The following is a 16321-nucleotide window of genomic DNA, read 5'->3' on the forward strand; positions in this document are numbered from 1 at the left end:
CTTCTTGCCACCCACTATACATTCAGAGACCAAGTGTAGAGGGATAACTCTTACAAATCCCTAAGAAAATAGAAGTAATCTTTCCAAATTAGTCAGAAAATAATCAAACACCCATTAACAATTTCTGCGTGGAATACAAATTATTTCTGGAAAAGAATGCAAAATTATATAGTTTCATAAGGGTTGTTGCTAGTCCATACAGATGTTTTTCCAGGAGTTTAGGAAACTATATGCAAATGATATGAACTCTTCTTTTTGCAAAGCAATGGACTAAAAATATTGAGGAATACTTTCCTTTACACAGATCATTAGAAGTTGTCTTTAAAAAAACCCCAAACTTTTCTGAGGTTCCAGAGCAGTGGGAAAGCAGAACAAATGGATAAAAGATTTTGATGAGTAACCAATCCTAGATAATGGAAACCACAGAGTATTTTATGAGATCAACAAAAGGAAAATACTCTATGTTAATTCTTCATAGAGGAATTCACATAAATGAATTTTTAAAGAAAGTACACATAACAGATGATAGCATGAAAGCAGAACCATTACTCTGTTTGCACAGTTACAAATATAAAATTTACATAAAAAATAAGGGATAAAGACCAGCCTACAACTTCTGCATAAAACTTGAGCTACTCTGGTACCTTTACTGAAGCAGAAACGAAGCAAAGATTTCTGTAACACACAGTTTTACTCCACTGAATTAACTGAATAAGGAACCAAAATAATGAATATCACTTCTGACATCTCTCAAATATTTGCCTGACTTGCAAACAAAACTTCTTTCTCATTCAGATTCTGTCAGACAGCTACATTCAGTCTTGAAGTAACTCAAGACTGTCCAATAACATTCTCCAAGTCTCCAGAAGTCCTTGCTACTTCCATGCAAAAAATACAGAAATTCAGTCTGTACCCATGCCTTCAGTAACTGCCTCAAGTTTCTATGTTACACAAGAAAGCTGAGATATTGTAACCTCCCTCCTGAGGTGTCTCTCTGGACCGACGATGTCTAGTGCCATTCTTTTTGTCCTCCTGAACAAACAACTAAGTATTTTGCTCATTTTCTTTATCAAGTTTTGTGACCTGTCCGCAAACTTTCAAGGGCTAATGAGAGTAGCAACAAAAAGCTCAGCATAGATACTTTCCGTTTGTTCACGACTGGAAAATTCCAGCACAACTTTCACTCCAAATCATAAGCCAAGAACTCACTGTCAGGGATCCCACACTTTAAGTAACACTGTAATTATCCACACCTCTTTCCATACATTTCTAAATTACGAGATTAGATGAAATAAATGTCTGGCAAGATTCTTGCAGCATCAAGAACTGGTTCTCTCAATCAGGGTTTACTAATCTCTTTAAGAAGGAGAAATGGTAGCACCACTAGTAACAGTATTTCAGTTGTGTGCTTTATCAATGGGAAAAGTAAAGCTAACACAGGTAAATAAATCAAAAAGCTCCTCCTGCACTGTTTCAGCCCCTCTAGTGATGAAACACTACAATCTGAAGTGTACAATTAGATTGTTTTCAGAAATAATCTGAAAAGGTATCCCTTCAAAATGGGGTTCTGAGACAGCCAATTGAAACAGCAGCAACTTTAACCAAAAAATATTCAAATATTCTGGCTGAGTGGTAATCACGTATCTGAGCAGAAGTAGCTTAGATTCACAATGCTGTTAAACTGATAAGCTCAACAAACACAACCACATTCAGTTTTCGCCATTTACACAAGTCTTACAATAAGTCCTTTAACACAAGACCTCCTGAAATACTGATGCTGCTGGCATGCTGTACACGTACTTCTCACCTGCCACTTTAGCCACATTTTTTCTATCACTATTTAACACAGTAGATACCTACAGAAGATGAACCACAGAGACCATTTAGCAGTCACAGGACCATAGGATAATTAAGAAGGGACTTGAGGAGGTCTTTAGTCCATCCTCATGCTCAAAGCAGGGTGAGCAAGGCCACATTATGCAGGGCTTTACCCAGCCAGATCTCGAAAAAAAACCTCCAAGGACAGAAAATGCACAGCTTATATAGGCAACCTTTTCCAAGGCTCAAATGTTTTTCCTTAGACCTATTTAGAACCTACCATTTCAGTTTTAGCCCACTGTATGTCATCCTTCCTCCACAATACTGAAAAGACTGACTCAAGCCTTCCTGATAATCTCCTGATACGCATGGGAAGGCTGTTCTAAGGTCCACCCTTGTCAAAGATACCTCTTACCCAGGCTGCACAAGGCCAACACCTTCACCTTCTCTGGAATGTCCCGCATCACCTGTTCTCCCTCTCCACCTAACCTGACCATTCAGAAAAGACCTAATTTTGTTTCACAACTAAAAAGCAGAAAGCACTTTTGCATCATCCTACTATTGCCAAATAAATACATAAGCACTGAAAAAGAAAATTAGCAATAATATGCCCAAACCCCTACCTTACTAAGTCTCAATTGTTGCTTCTTAGGGATAATATTAAAAACAGCAGAAGGTATTCCAGATCTTAGCATAAAGAATTATTTGGAGCAGTTATTTTTCTTGTTCCCTCTCAACTGACTGACAGTTCACCCTATTCTTTCCTTTCAGACTTCCTTTATGCTACATGTATTGCATTCATTGAACTACTTTTAATTTCATGTTTTTAAAATTTCAGGTTTGCAATTAGGACAAATGTTGCATTAAAACACTTTTGTGCTAGTTGAGAGTTCAATACTCGTAATGCTGCCTTTAAACCACTTATGTAGAGCAACTGAAACCATTCTTATAAAGAATTTAATCCTCATATTGTAAAGGATTTTAAATCCTTCTGTCCTCCATGAATTTGTGCTTTGTTTTGAAGGATGATTAGTCAATTTTTGGACCTTCAGAAACTGCTTCTGGATCAGGGCTGAAACTATTTTGTATCCAGAACATGATACGCTCTCTAGTACTATTTGAGTACAGAAGTCAGGAGGAATAACTAAATACATCTTTTGGGTTTCTGTTCTTTAAAATTTGGAAAAAAACCATCAATAGATATGACTAGTAGACTACCTTTAAGGGTTCCATCACTTCCAGCTGGAGAGCAGACTGACTGTGGTGACCTCAAGGAAAATGATGCAGCATTCCTTATTGAGGGATCGCCATCCTACAGTGACAATGATAAAAAATTAACATTATGAACATGAACACTTCATAAAATAAAGACTGAAATTAGTGCATATACTGATAAAATGGACTGGACAAAAAAGCATACAACAAGTATTAGAAAAATACTTATTTACATAAAAATCTTCGTAATTTAGACTGCTATTAGGTGACTGTATAGGCAATATTCTAAAGCACAATCAGCCCAAAGAAGAATCTATAACCAGAACATGAACACAAAAATAAATCTACGCACATGTTTTCTAGCTAAGCACATTTGGTTTATGCTAAGATTCCATTTAGAACGTTTTCGTTGCAAGCATTCATAGTAGAACTGAGAAGCAGATACATGATCTCTATATAGTATCACCTGAAAGAAACTGAGCACAAAATGTAGATTTTTTTCAAACAATCGCCATTTTTTTCACTTAACCTACACTTAAAGCTTATCTAGAATGCCATCTTACTGTCCGAGCTAAACAAATTAACACTTTGTATTTAAATCCCCCAGCATACACACACCAGGACTGAACAAAAACTCCAGCACTTGCATAGCAGCCACTGAGACAGTCTCATGTAAAACATAACTGGAGTGATTTTTAACTTGTTATTTGTCTGTCTGAACAGTTAGATAGGAAAGAACTCAATGGCAATATGAAGTACTTCGCCAACATGGCAAAAAAGTTCTGTCTTCTCAGTTTTGCATGGAATAACCTGCATCAATGGAATTCATAAATTCTGAAAAATTTCATCATAATTTAATACTAATCACAAAGTAATTATGTCCATACTCTACCTTTACGAAACCCACTGTTCAAATTCTCCTTTAATGTTTAACAAGTTTTTTACTGCTATCATGGACCCCTCTGCTGGTCACAAGTATACTCATTCACTCAATGCCCTAACTAGATCTAAATAAACTTCTATAGAACAGTACTTCCCATCTTTAGCACAGTTTTTTATAGGACACCTATAGGAATGCTTTGGGAAAGAAAAAACTAACAATCCCTATATCTATGAAAAAACAATTTCTATAATTATTACAAAACTGCAAGAAGTCATTCTTTTTTAAAGAGTGAAGTCATACAAAGGAAGTCTCCAAAGAAGTTCTAAGGTTACTTAATCTGTTTCCTAATTAAATTGGTTATTACAGTAGCTAATATTCTAAGGTGGCTCCTCTTGAGGTATCTGAATAGGGACAGCTCTTATATATAACTTTTTATTTATTCAAACCTGAATTATCTGCCTGATAAATACCTTTTATCCTTTTGACCAGTTTCAACCCACTTAAAAAAAATGTTAGAAGGCTCAACTGTAATTACAGTTTACATGTCTGTATGGAAAAAAAAAAATCAGCAGCCAGTAGTAAGTTAGAAAGTCAAACGATTTCAAGGAAATAGAGCCTGCATTGACGGGCAAGTAGGCGCTCCCTCTGACAATGGCCAAACAGCAAATTTCCACGTGCATAGGCATAGATTAGACAGCGTACACATTACACGTTGTGAGGGCATAGTTGACATTGCTTAGGGAAAGGGAAAGAAAAAAAAAAAAAAAAAAAAAAAAAAGAGTATAACATTTATGCACTGAAGGTGCTTACAAGTCAAAGAACATAAATCCATGAGAAACCAGATTCCATCACTTTAATGATCCATGGACACTTAGAAAACAGTTCTATTTGTTGTTTTTTTTCACCTCCCACAGCACAATGCATCTGAAACTCATGCCGTGCTATTAACTACGCTTATTCTTGCAACAGTGCTTGCAAAAGTTGTTGCCTTATGCGAGGACAGCCTTGTGTGCAAAGAAATCTAATATTCAGATTCATTGCAAAAAAAAGAACTATATCTTAAACTTACATGTTTTTATTGTAAGTCAAAGTGAATTATTTTCCTGATGAGTTACTCACTTATCCACCACACTGAAATTATGGAGCTGATTTTTTTCAAACCTGACTTATCTTTAATTGGTAATAAATCTTAAAAAAAAAAAAAACCACAACAAAACAAAAAAATTGAACAAACAGCTTAGTAACTTATTAGTATATATGTTTTATTAGGGCAGGAGTGGTCCTCTGCCTATGACTACCAAGGGAATAGGCAAAGGCAACTTCTATTGAATTAACTGAACAGACTACCTACAGGTACATATGCCATTCCTACCATAGATGACAAACTTTCAGAAGCGCTCATTTATAGTCTCCTAGTTCAGTGCTTCATCAAACGGTGATATGTAAGCACAAACTTACATTCCAGGAAAGCTCTCAAACCTACCAATCATCACTGACTGCATGTGTAGTGAGCCTTTAAAGGTGTACCTGCTGATTTTGTAGAATCATATATCACAAAATCACAATATCCTGTAACTATTCACATTTTTTAAAGCAATAAAAATCCTAACACTAAGAAAAAGAATAAAAAATAAAGTTTTTGAGTTTTATTATTTAATAATCCTCATTATTAACTATCTTTGCCAAAGGTCACACGGCTTTTGAAAAAGCTGCAACATTATGATTATGATGAAGCTTATTATTCATACCTAGATGCAAAACTTTAGTTCCAGTTCTTCAAACTGTTTTCTGCATCATAGCTACTGCTACTAAAAATCAGCATTTAAAGGTATAATTACAAATAAAATAAATGTAACACATGCTATGTTAACAATATGCACAAAGGGACAGAAGTGCAAGTTTACAACATTTAGTACTTTCTACATTCACTATTTCTCAAATTAAACCAATCAATGAGGGTATGCTTTATGTTTTCATTGTCTGTTTTGAAAGAGTTTCATTTCTAAGTTTTGATGAACTAGGATGTGGTTGCATTGCTTGGATGACAAATTTAGATATGAATATTTTTAAATACTTTCTGTTTAAAATTATGAAATTGATTATCCTAATAATAAAGTTTTCCAAAAATACTGTCTTAACAAAACCAAAATTATCCTGATGGCCTATCTTGAACATAGTTGGGGGATATATATGTTTAATGCCAAGAACAGCTTCCTATTTTGAAGAATTAGCATTGCTGAATCAGAGACTGAGAGAAACATCTGATGACTGTATTATGGCAAGATTCCTTCACTACAACAGTAGTTTGAGATACTACTACTTAGTTAACATTCTTAATCAGCATTAATTCTTGCATTTATAAAAAGAAAGACTAATAAAACCAGTCACCAATGGTTGTTGTAAGGTTGTAAGGTGTACACTCTTGCACTCACTCTCTCTCACGCCCTGGAACAGCTCTCCCTTTAAGAGCTATTCAGATACTGTGTGTCAAACTTGTAAAGAATCCCAACAACCTTCATCCATAGGATGACATGCTCATTAAGAAGAAAACTAATCTGGTTCAAAAAAATGTGGGATAAAGTTGGGGTTTCTTCCTTTAGATTCAAGGAATCTTTCAGAAGGAATTTTACACACATGAAATAGTGTTACTAAGGGAAAACTTAAGAAACCATGACATAAAAGTACATAACAGACCAATAAGAGAAAAAGTCCATAGGAATTCTTGCCTTTGACAACACTGCTGTGTTACCCACCAGGCTATTCAAATATGTCAAGTCTAATAGTTAATTTTTCTTTCTCAGGCAAGTGGTCAATACAACTACTTAGAATCTAGTATTGTTTGCATCACCATACTGCTACAGTAATTGCAGAGACACTCTACCATTTCTTTAAAATAAACTCAAATATGAGATTATGTGAAGATTTTTTACTTTTTCTAATTTCATCAGAATGAACATTTCAAACTGTTCCAAAGGAAAAAGAGATCTAGGAAAAATTAATACGCACATATTAAACTTGTATGGTTGAGTGTACACATCTGAAATTGAAGTATATTTTCATTGGTTTTATACACCAACAACATAGTAAAAGATCTGACTTCTAAGGCAGCTAAACACATACTTGCTTTATTATACTAAATATTTGCTTTATCATAATAAACTGATTTAGATAACATACATCACTACTTAGTCTGTGCACCATCTGTAGGTAGTCTTCATTTGAGCCATGTCTAGAATTATCAGCATGATGATTAGCTGAATTTCCAGACAACTGACTTGAAACTTTATTTTCATGGAGATTCCGCATCCCAGCTGTGACAATGGGACTGGATACTGAAGCTGAAACACAAAAAATATAAATAACTATACTGATACATTCACATGTTCGTTAACTCTTAAGAAGTTCCAGAGAAAACACCATAACAGTGGATATGAGCTGGTTGCAAGAGGTCTAGAATCTGGAAAAGAATCCAACTTTTTGATTGAATTGTTTTGCCACAAATACCTTGAATAAAATCAGGTATTTCAGATTTTAATTTTCAAGAGGATTTAAAAACTAAATTCCATGTACAGGTCAGCCAAGTTTCTCTCCACATCTATCCTAATTTGTCAATATCATATTTGTACTGGTTACAGAAAACTTTGTTTTCCTCTATATAATTTGTATTCACTACATTCAGCAACTTCCAAGGTATTCACGAGACACAGAACATTACATACAGAACAGCTGCGTATATCACAATGTTAAACTTTAAGAACTAATGATTTAAAAGAATCCAATGAGAATTCTACTTACCCAGAAAAAAAAAATCTAGATACTTTTAACAGTGTTCATGTTGTTCAAGATTGGTTTTAGAAAAAGGAAGAACAAAGAAATCTGTTCATTCTGAAGGCCAACTTTGCTAGATACTGCATAACTTTAGCATAATTCTAGCTAACTTAGAATTAATGTAGTCCACATTACAAAGGTTTGGTAAGGCTAAATAAGCTGACAGCAAAACTCAAATTATATTGGCAAAAACAAGGTTTTTTGCTAGTACAGATACATTTTGGCCATAGCTAACAAGTAAGTCTTTGGTTTGTTTTAGTTTTTCTCTGTTGTCAAGTATATATGACAGCTATGCAAAATGGGTGTACATAGGGGAGCAATACAACACAAACATGTGTTTTCTTTTCTTCTTCCCTTATATTTTTTAAAGTACATAATACAACTCTGTACAGTCAAGAAAGCAAAGCTTAAGCATATCTGCCAACTCAAAGATTTGCATTAAGCATGTGACTCCTTCCGAGAAATTAGAAAGCCATGAAACATGCACACGAAGGTAAAGCTGATATGAGATAGGAGAATAAAACAAACAAAGACCTACCTTGCTGCATCTGAGGATGTGGTGTATAACTTGGAGGATGTGAATATGGCATGTATCCTGCAGGGCTTTGAGGAGCATATGGACTAGGCACTGGACTGTTCTGTTGTGCCAAAAATCTGTTCCCAGAGCTTGTCTGTGGCGGCACAAACCGGCTAAAAATAAAATTCAAAAGAAGTTTTTAAAATTTAGAAAAGCAAATTCAGATACATTTATGATTTCTTTTGGAATATTATACATTCAGAACACTACAACTTCTTTAAGACACAAAATTCCAACACAATCACGAATCTCCCTCAAAGTAGGATTTTAAGTTATCAATACCTTCCCGACTTCAATTATTACTTGAGAGTCACAGCTTAGGTACTGCATTAGTAAAAGTAAAGAACAGAATAAAAACATTCAAAAGACCTCCACCTACGGAAAGGATGCAATGACACAAATATGGACTAAAATTAGACCTGCAATTTCTAAAAGTTAATCCTTAGAAGTCTGAGTGAAAGTGACAGCTAAGTTTTAATTAACAACTAGGTCACTAGGATTAACAAGAAGCCATCTACTCTGAACATGATTTTTCCAGTAAGATTTCAAAGAACTTCATCTAACAGAACTATGCTGCCAAGACACAGGAACGTTACAGGCAATTAGGTAGGACTTGACCCAAAGTCCACTGAATACAACTTACAATTTCACTGACTTTTATTGATTGATCCTACAGATAGGAAGCCATAAAAATAGCATATGCTTGTGACAATAATACATGCACATTATAACTTACATTCTTATATGAGCTTTTCAAAATAAACCCAGATAAATACTTCAGAAAGAAAACTGTATGCTTTTGCAACCCTCAGTTCTAGATAGCAACTCTATGAAGGTAAGCTTCCACAGAAAGAAATAGCAAAGTATTTAACACAAGGATTTTGCAAGGATTTCAAGAAGACTTTGTAATATTCACTTTAATATTCACAACTCAAAAAATGTTCTTCAATACCCCTTTTAGACATAAAAGTAAAAAGGTGGACTGTTTTTTGTGCAGATACAGAGTATTTCATTTGCCAAAACAATGATACTGAGACCTAATAACTGAAGATGAAATCTCTTAAAGCCCTGTAACTGGGCTGAAACTACATGCAGAACTCCTTCCTTGAGTCCAGAGTACTTTATTATATTAATAAAGGCCTGGATTATAGGTGCATGCTACTTGCTAATGCTCAAAAGTTTAAAATAAAGAACCAGAAAGTTGATGATACTGCTGGAAGACTGGTCAGCCTACTGGGCCTATGTTCCTCTGAGTGGCCTTTTGTGTAACTGTTACAGCAGTACCCCATCCTTGTACAAGTCTTCTTTCCCACTTTCCTGCCACATTGTTACATACTTGCTGGGACACATCAGCCTGTTCTCTCCTACTCTCCCGCCACCAGTCTCATCCTCTGCCACAGGCAGAAACAGTTGAAGGGGTGGCAGGAAGCAGGAGGACTTCTTATTCAGGAAACATAGTTTGCCAGAATTATGGGAAGGAGAGAGAGTGGAGAATTGTGAGCAATCCTTGGAATATAACGATTAATTCACTGACAGACAGATGTTTCCTGGCCAGCTGAAGAAACTCACCCTGCTGTCAGACAAATGTGAAATTTGTCTTGGCACTAATCACCTTCCACTCACATACTTCCAACAAGAACTGACTGTCACTGTAGGAAGCATTTGCAGTTCACTGCCCCTCCCACCCACTTAAAGGACAGCATTACCTGGAAGGGCTATGTGAGATAGTGGTTTGTTGATAATTGGAAGATGCAGGACTACCACGCATGGAATTCTGAGAAATATTAAACTGTGACATCATCATCCCTATTGAAAAGAAGATAGCAGCATTACTTTACACACATTTCCCTTTTAATCAATGAAGTCTCTCATTTCATAATTGTTATACACAAAGACATTATAAACTTTACAGACATTAATATCATCTACCCACAACTGTCAAAAAACATTAGAAATTATCTATTCCATGTAAGATGTCCATTTTACACCATGACCTAAAAAGTGTTCCCTAAAGCAGTGTTAATTCAGTTATAAATATTAACAGCAGTTCCTTCCTTTGCTCCTTAGAGCTTCCTAAGCAAAAACCTACTAGGAAATAGAAACATTTTATAACAGGACATACATTCTACACCCCAGGCTGGTGTGTACAGTACTCGCTGTGCTGGTAAGTAAAAGATTTGGAAATTTCACATATCAGAAGAACATAGAAAACATACCTCCCATTTTTAGAGCAAGTACAGCAAGCAATCATCTCAGGCTGAGCGCTGCAAGATATTCTTACTGGTCCCATAATGCCTTAGTGGTTCCTTTCCACCCAGGGAAAAAAGCTTTCTATTCCACCTCCACTATGCTTACAAGGACTGTTATCAAAGAAGGTGCTGAAATACTTCCGTTGCAAAGCAGAACCAATATCCCAACTGTAGGCTCCCCACAGCCTGCAGATCCCCCTAGTCACGCATTGGGCATTCAGGAGTTATGCTCGCTGGCAAGTCACAAGTACACAAAGGTCTTTGCAACTAGTTTGAGGCATGTGGACAATGCCCTTAATAATTTGCTTGAACTTCTGGTCAGCCCTGAAGTGGTCAGGCAGTTGGATGAGGTGATCATTGTAGGTCCCTTTCAAATGGGATATTCTAGTCTATTCTAATTCATACCATTGTTAGGGAGAGTTTAAAGACATTTTTTTCTTCCTCTCTTTGACACAGGTATAAAGAATTCTGTAACAACAGCATGACACTGGAAGTTGAAGTGATGCAGAAATAAAAATTTAAAAAAAAAAATCAATGAATTTTAAGTTATTTTAATGACAAAATTTAACATCTCGCAGCTAAGAGTGTCAGAATTCATGTGCACACCGCTACTTGGCAAGCCCACAGCAAGTGATCCAATTGTGGGTAAAAGTACCTCACCAGTAAAAGTATTTTAAGCCAAAGGTTATGACAGAAGGCTGACAGAAGTCCCCAGTCCAGACTGCTGGCGAGCTGTCAATCCTTCAATTGCTATCACTGATTTCAATTACTGCAATATACACACAAGCAGAAGTAGTTTCAGAAATCCTCCCTGTCACCCTCTTTTCTCTTCCCCTCTCCCCTGCAGAGATGTGATAATCCCGCAGGAATGCAGCCGTTACTACCTCACGGTAGGTGTGAAGTGCTGCATTCCAAGTACAAGAAAACTAGCCCAGAGCAGGAGTGAAAGTCACATGTTGTGCTGAAAAAAAATAATAATAATCTGAGACCTCTACACTTCAATACAGAGGACACTGAATTTTCCCAACAGAAAGGGACTCCAACTCCAGCAAAATTTGTTTAAATGGACACTGACTGCCTTGCACAAAGCCAAGCGAGGAGGAAACTCCAGGGGTTTTGTGCTGGAGGCAGCAGCCAGCCTGCCCACTACCCCCTCACCTCTCACTGTCACTGCCACTCTCAACACAGCAGGTACCGTATTTTAGCCAAACTACTAACCCTTAACATGCATGTAACGAAAGGTGACGAAACGTGCCCTTATGAGCGTGAACCATACAGATGAGGTTTCACTTTATGCTTCAAGGACAGACTGCACTTTTAAAACATTTTAAGAATGTATCTATTTATTTTCTCCTCCCTAAATTTTTAACACATTTTGAACCAAGATGTGGGAGTTTGTGGTTTAAAAGAACAACATAAAATATATAAATTAATCCATTTTTAATGCCATTTGAAAAAATCCTAAAACTTATTCTGTGATGGACTACTGTTACTTCTGTATCTCTGTTGAAGGAGGGGCAGAAATGGGAGACAATCTAGGTGACTTCAAAGAAAAAAAGAAAAATACACCAACAAAAGCAAAACAAAACCTAAGAAATTACAACAAAGTGTATCCAAAGTTTAGAGACAGATAAGTATACCTGATAATGATGTAATAAGAAAGAAGTGAAAATAAGCTCCAAAGATTTAATCTAAAAAGGAGCTGAAATTAGTCTGTGGCCTTTAGCACTAAAATATCTCCTTGTACACTTTTTTAATGTTATCATACCACTAAGCAGCAGATTTATGGCTCTACTTTGCATTTCTGTACCTCAAATATTTTGAATTTATTTTAAATGAAACCTTAATTTTGAATATTGGTGTAATGGCTATACCTTTAAATTGTTGTAACCTGTGATCTGAATTTCATGTACAGGAATGACTATGGCAGCAACCACCCAGACCACTGGAGGACAAGCCTTACAAGAAGCAGTGCAAGTGCAGCAGTGACCTGACCCGAGCTGGCTTTGGTGCCGATAACCTCATTCAACACACAACCTCTCTTCTCCTGAGTGACCACCGTAAGAGATCATGTTCATGGACTAAATGAACTCAATGGACATTTTGTTGACATGTTACAGACGTTTTAACAGGGGTGGTCCATAGACTAGGGAAATGATATCTGTGTATTATATCAAAGGATGGGAAGGGTGATGGTGGTTAATGAAGTTGTATTGGACAGTGTGGCATGACGTAAATTGTATGGAATAAGGGGTGGATAATGTCCTGGATTCAGCTGGGATAAAGCTAGTTTTCTTCTTAGTAGCTAGTACAGTGCTGTGTTTTGGTTCTGATGTGAGAACAATGTTGACAGGACATTGATGTTTTCGGTTGTTGCTGGGTGATGTTTACACTCAGTCAAGGACTTTTCAGTTTCTTGGGCCCTGCCAGCAAGAAGGCTGGAAGGACAAGAAGAAATTGGGAGGGGACACAGCCGTGACCCAAACTAGCCAAAGGGATATTCCATGCCATAGGATGTCATGCTGAGTATATAAACTGGGGGAAGAAGAAGGAAGAGGGGGACATTTGGCGTTATGGCGTTTGTCTTCCCGAGTCCGTTACATGTGATGGAGCCCTGCTTTCCTGGAGGCGGCTGAACACCTGCCTGCCCATGGGAAGTAGCGAATTAATTCCTTGTTTTGCTTTGCTTTTGTGTGCAGCTTTTGCTTTACCCATTAAATTGTTTTCGTCTCAACCCTTGAGTTTTACACTCCTTTCCTATTCTCCTCCCCATCCCTCTGGGTGAGGGGGAGTGAGTGAGCGGCTGCGTGGTGCTTGGTTGCCAGCCGGGGTTAAACCGTGACAGTGGGTAACACTGAGGTTTAAGAAAACATCATCCTAGTAAAATTACAAGAATGAGTTTCTTTAACACATACTCCTATTTCTTCAGTATAACTTTTTTGTATGAAAAAAAGTGATACACATAAATCCATTTTAGCACTCCTACTGAATGCCAAAGAATGCACCGCATAAAAACGCAGCTCAAGGTCACAGAACAACTCTCTTTACAATTCAAATGTATTACAGCATCATGTGTGCTTTAGCTAAGACTGCTCAACAGTAGATGATTTTTCTGTTAAATACACAATCTTGTTGAAAGTGTATGCCTGCCAAAGTTTTCCCTTCTACAGGCACATGTGCACTTGAATTCTTGTATAAATGAAAAAAATTATCCAGGTAACTGATGTGTATGGAAAGATGCATAAGATTTCAATCCCCCAAAATTCAGAAGTTCTGGTAAGTAGCTTGAAGTGCGTCCTTTCTGACCCCTAAGCAATGCTATGAATACTAACCTATCGCAATAGACTATTTTAGCTGTTCTTCCAACACATATCTCCTGAAAGACAAAGCCAAAGTGTTGACAGGGAAAAGAGAAAAAATTATAAAAACTAAACTAAGTAACATGTTAATTTGAATTTAATAATTATGAAGAAATCCACTCATACACTGTAACATGCAAGACAGATGTACTTCCAAGATGGCACCCAGAACTTCCTATGTTACCTGATGAAAAAGGTCTAAAATAAACATTTTGCCCTTGTACAAAGTTAGGCCTTATTCTGCACAGTGATGTGACTCCGTCTGTTCAGACAATCTGGTAATAGAAAACAGTCCAAAAATTAACTAAAATGCTAACTAAAACAAACAAACAACTAATTTGTATGAAGACTGTTTCAACAGTGGAATTGTTATTAAAAGATAGGATATAGGAGTTTGAACACTGCTGCTATGTTACCTGAAACGGAATATGCTGGGGGTGGAGGTGCCTGTTCAGGACACAAAGTGAAAAGTGTCCACATAATACATTCTTCTTGCACCATCATAACTAAAAACAATTCTTGCTCTAAACTTGCTGTTGACCTACAGATCAATATGAACTTGGGAAAAAACATCAGTGCAGAATTCTGCTCGTGCTTCACCTTATATTCACAAGATTTCAAAACAGTATTTCACTTTCTGAAGATGTGTTTATTTCCTGACAAACTGTACTGAACCCAGAAATTTATTCTGTGTTTAAGGTACTTCTTTAGCCAGGTGAAGTTCCTGTTCTTCATCAGAAATAAAGTCTAAGAGAAATTAATTTGAGTTCACTTTACACATAACTAATGCTGGAACTGGCAGTCAGGGGATCATGGTACACAGACCCAACTCAGGCTGAGTAAACAGACAGGGGGTCCTCCTGCTGCCTTTGCTCTTTCTATTATAAACACAGTACCCACTGCTGACTTCACTGCATGCTAGACTCAACTGAAGGTGGAAAGACAATATCCAGAAGGAAGACAGTAAGGAAAGCAGAAGAGATTAATTTGAAATACTAGAAAAGAGCCTAAATTTCATTCTTCCAACTGGCAAAATGTCTTACGTCTCTACCAAACCCCCAATTGTTTTACAAACCATGACTCTGCAGAGACTACAGTATCTGTTCAGCAAGCAGAAGAAACCCCAGCTTTTGCTGCCCCAACACATCAGTACAGCCTCCTCTGGCCTTGGAGATCTGAATGGGACATAGTAACATCTAATAAGGTTACCAAAATTTGCCAACATCTAGCTTAAAGATCCACCTATATCCAGATAGGAGAGTGGCCTTTTTCCATTGAAAATAAAGTCATACTTCATCTAGCTTTTCAAAACATTCATTCCAGGGCCTTTTTCCTCTGAAAATATTTCATGTACAGCTATGCTTTTCCCCTCTTCCCCCTTTCTTTCCAGTTTTCAGATTTCACACTTACACTGTAATACTTGTACTCATACAAGTATTCAGAATTATGTAAAATAAAATTAAATATTCAAGGGGGGTTTAAAGTCTTACCTCTTTCGGTTTTCTAAAACCACTTTGTTAACTTTACTAAAATAACATCAACTATTATTTTAAGTTTCACGTTGAATTATTTTTTATTCTGTACTAATACCTTCCTTCAAGCACAAGCCAAAGCACATTTAAAGACTGAGGTGCTTTTATTTCATTGAAGATTACTCTTAACCTACTGAATCAAGCTGCAAAAGTGTTTTGTCTCTGTGAAGGACAGAATTAGTCAAAATTATGAAGAATTTAACTAGCTTTGTCTTCTTTCTTTCAAAAGCCTCTGCTGGAACAGATAATTTCAAAAACAATGCCTTTCTTTTGCATTGGCAAAAAATTATTTTACTCTACAAAATGGTGGAAAACTCATAATTCATGCATATGTTCTTTGTGGGACCACTCTGCAAACCAGCAGGACAGCCATAACTCTTCCCATAGCTGGAAAAATCACAATGTGCCGCAGCTACCACTAAACACTGGATCTGAAGGTTGTTTTCAGAACTTAAATTTCAGGATGTAAGTATCAATGAATTTACAAATATGTAGCACTGCCTTTCACATTTTCATTCCAGGAAACTTCTGTCTTCTTTCAAGGAACATTACATGTTTTGTCCTTAGCAAGTTCTTTTCAAACACTGTATGCCTTTTTACCCACTAGCCTAGGTGAATGAACCTAATAATTTTATTATTTTTACCCTCCAAAACCACCATACACTTCCTATCCCCTATGGAGTCCATTAACACTTCTATCTATATCTCTACAGTGCTAGCAAAGCTTTATCCTCACACTGTGGAAACTCTGGAAATTCTCCTGCTTGTTTCATAGCTTAGTGTTTAAAGAACATACATCAGGTTAAAGTCTCCAGACCTAAAAAAACTCAAATCTGTTCAATTAATCCTTTGCTTGGTCT

General features: G+C 36.6%; 1 protein-coding gene across 8 annotated transcripts in view; it reads right to left on the minus strand.

Moving 5' to 3' along the window:
* NIPBL (NIPBL cohesin loading factor) overlaps window positions 1-16321 on the minus strand; it is a 152472-nt gene that overhangs the window by 81949 nt on the left and 54202 nt on the right. For all 8 annotated transcript variants that reach the window (XM_055790416.1, XM_055790412.1, XM_055790415.1 and 5 more), the window contains 4 exons: window positions 10028-10127; window positions 8283-8434; window positions 7094-7254; window positions 3037-3130 (listed from right to left, as the gene is read on the minus strand). In XM_055790416.1, the coding sequence (XP_055646391.1) occupies window positions 3037-3130; window positions 7094-7254; window positions 8283-8434; window positions 10028-10127 (507 nt within the window). The remainder of the gene's footprint in view (window positions 1-3036; window positions 3131-7093; window positions 7255-8282; window positions 8435-10027; window positions 10128-16321) is intronic.

This window comes from Falco peregrinus, chromosome Z (genome assembly GCF_023634155.1).
Source record: "Falco peregrinus isolate bFalPer1 chromosome Z, bFalPer1.pri, whole genome shotgun sequence".
Classification (NCBI taxonomy): Eukaryota; Metazoa; Chordata; class Aves; order Falconiformes; family Falconidae; genus Falco; species Falco peregrinus.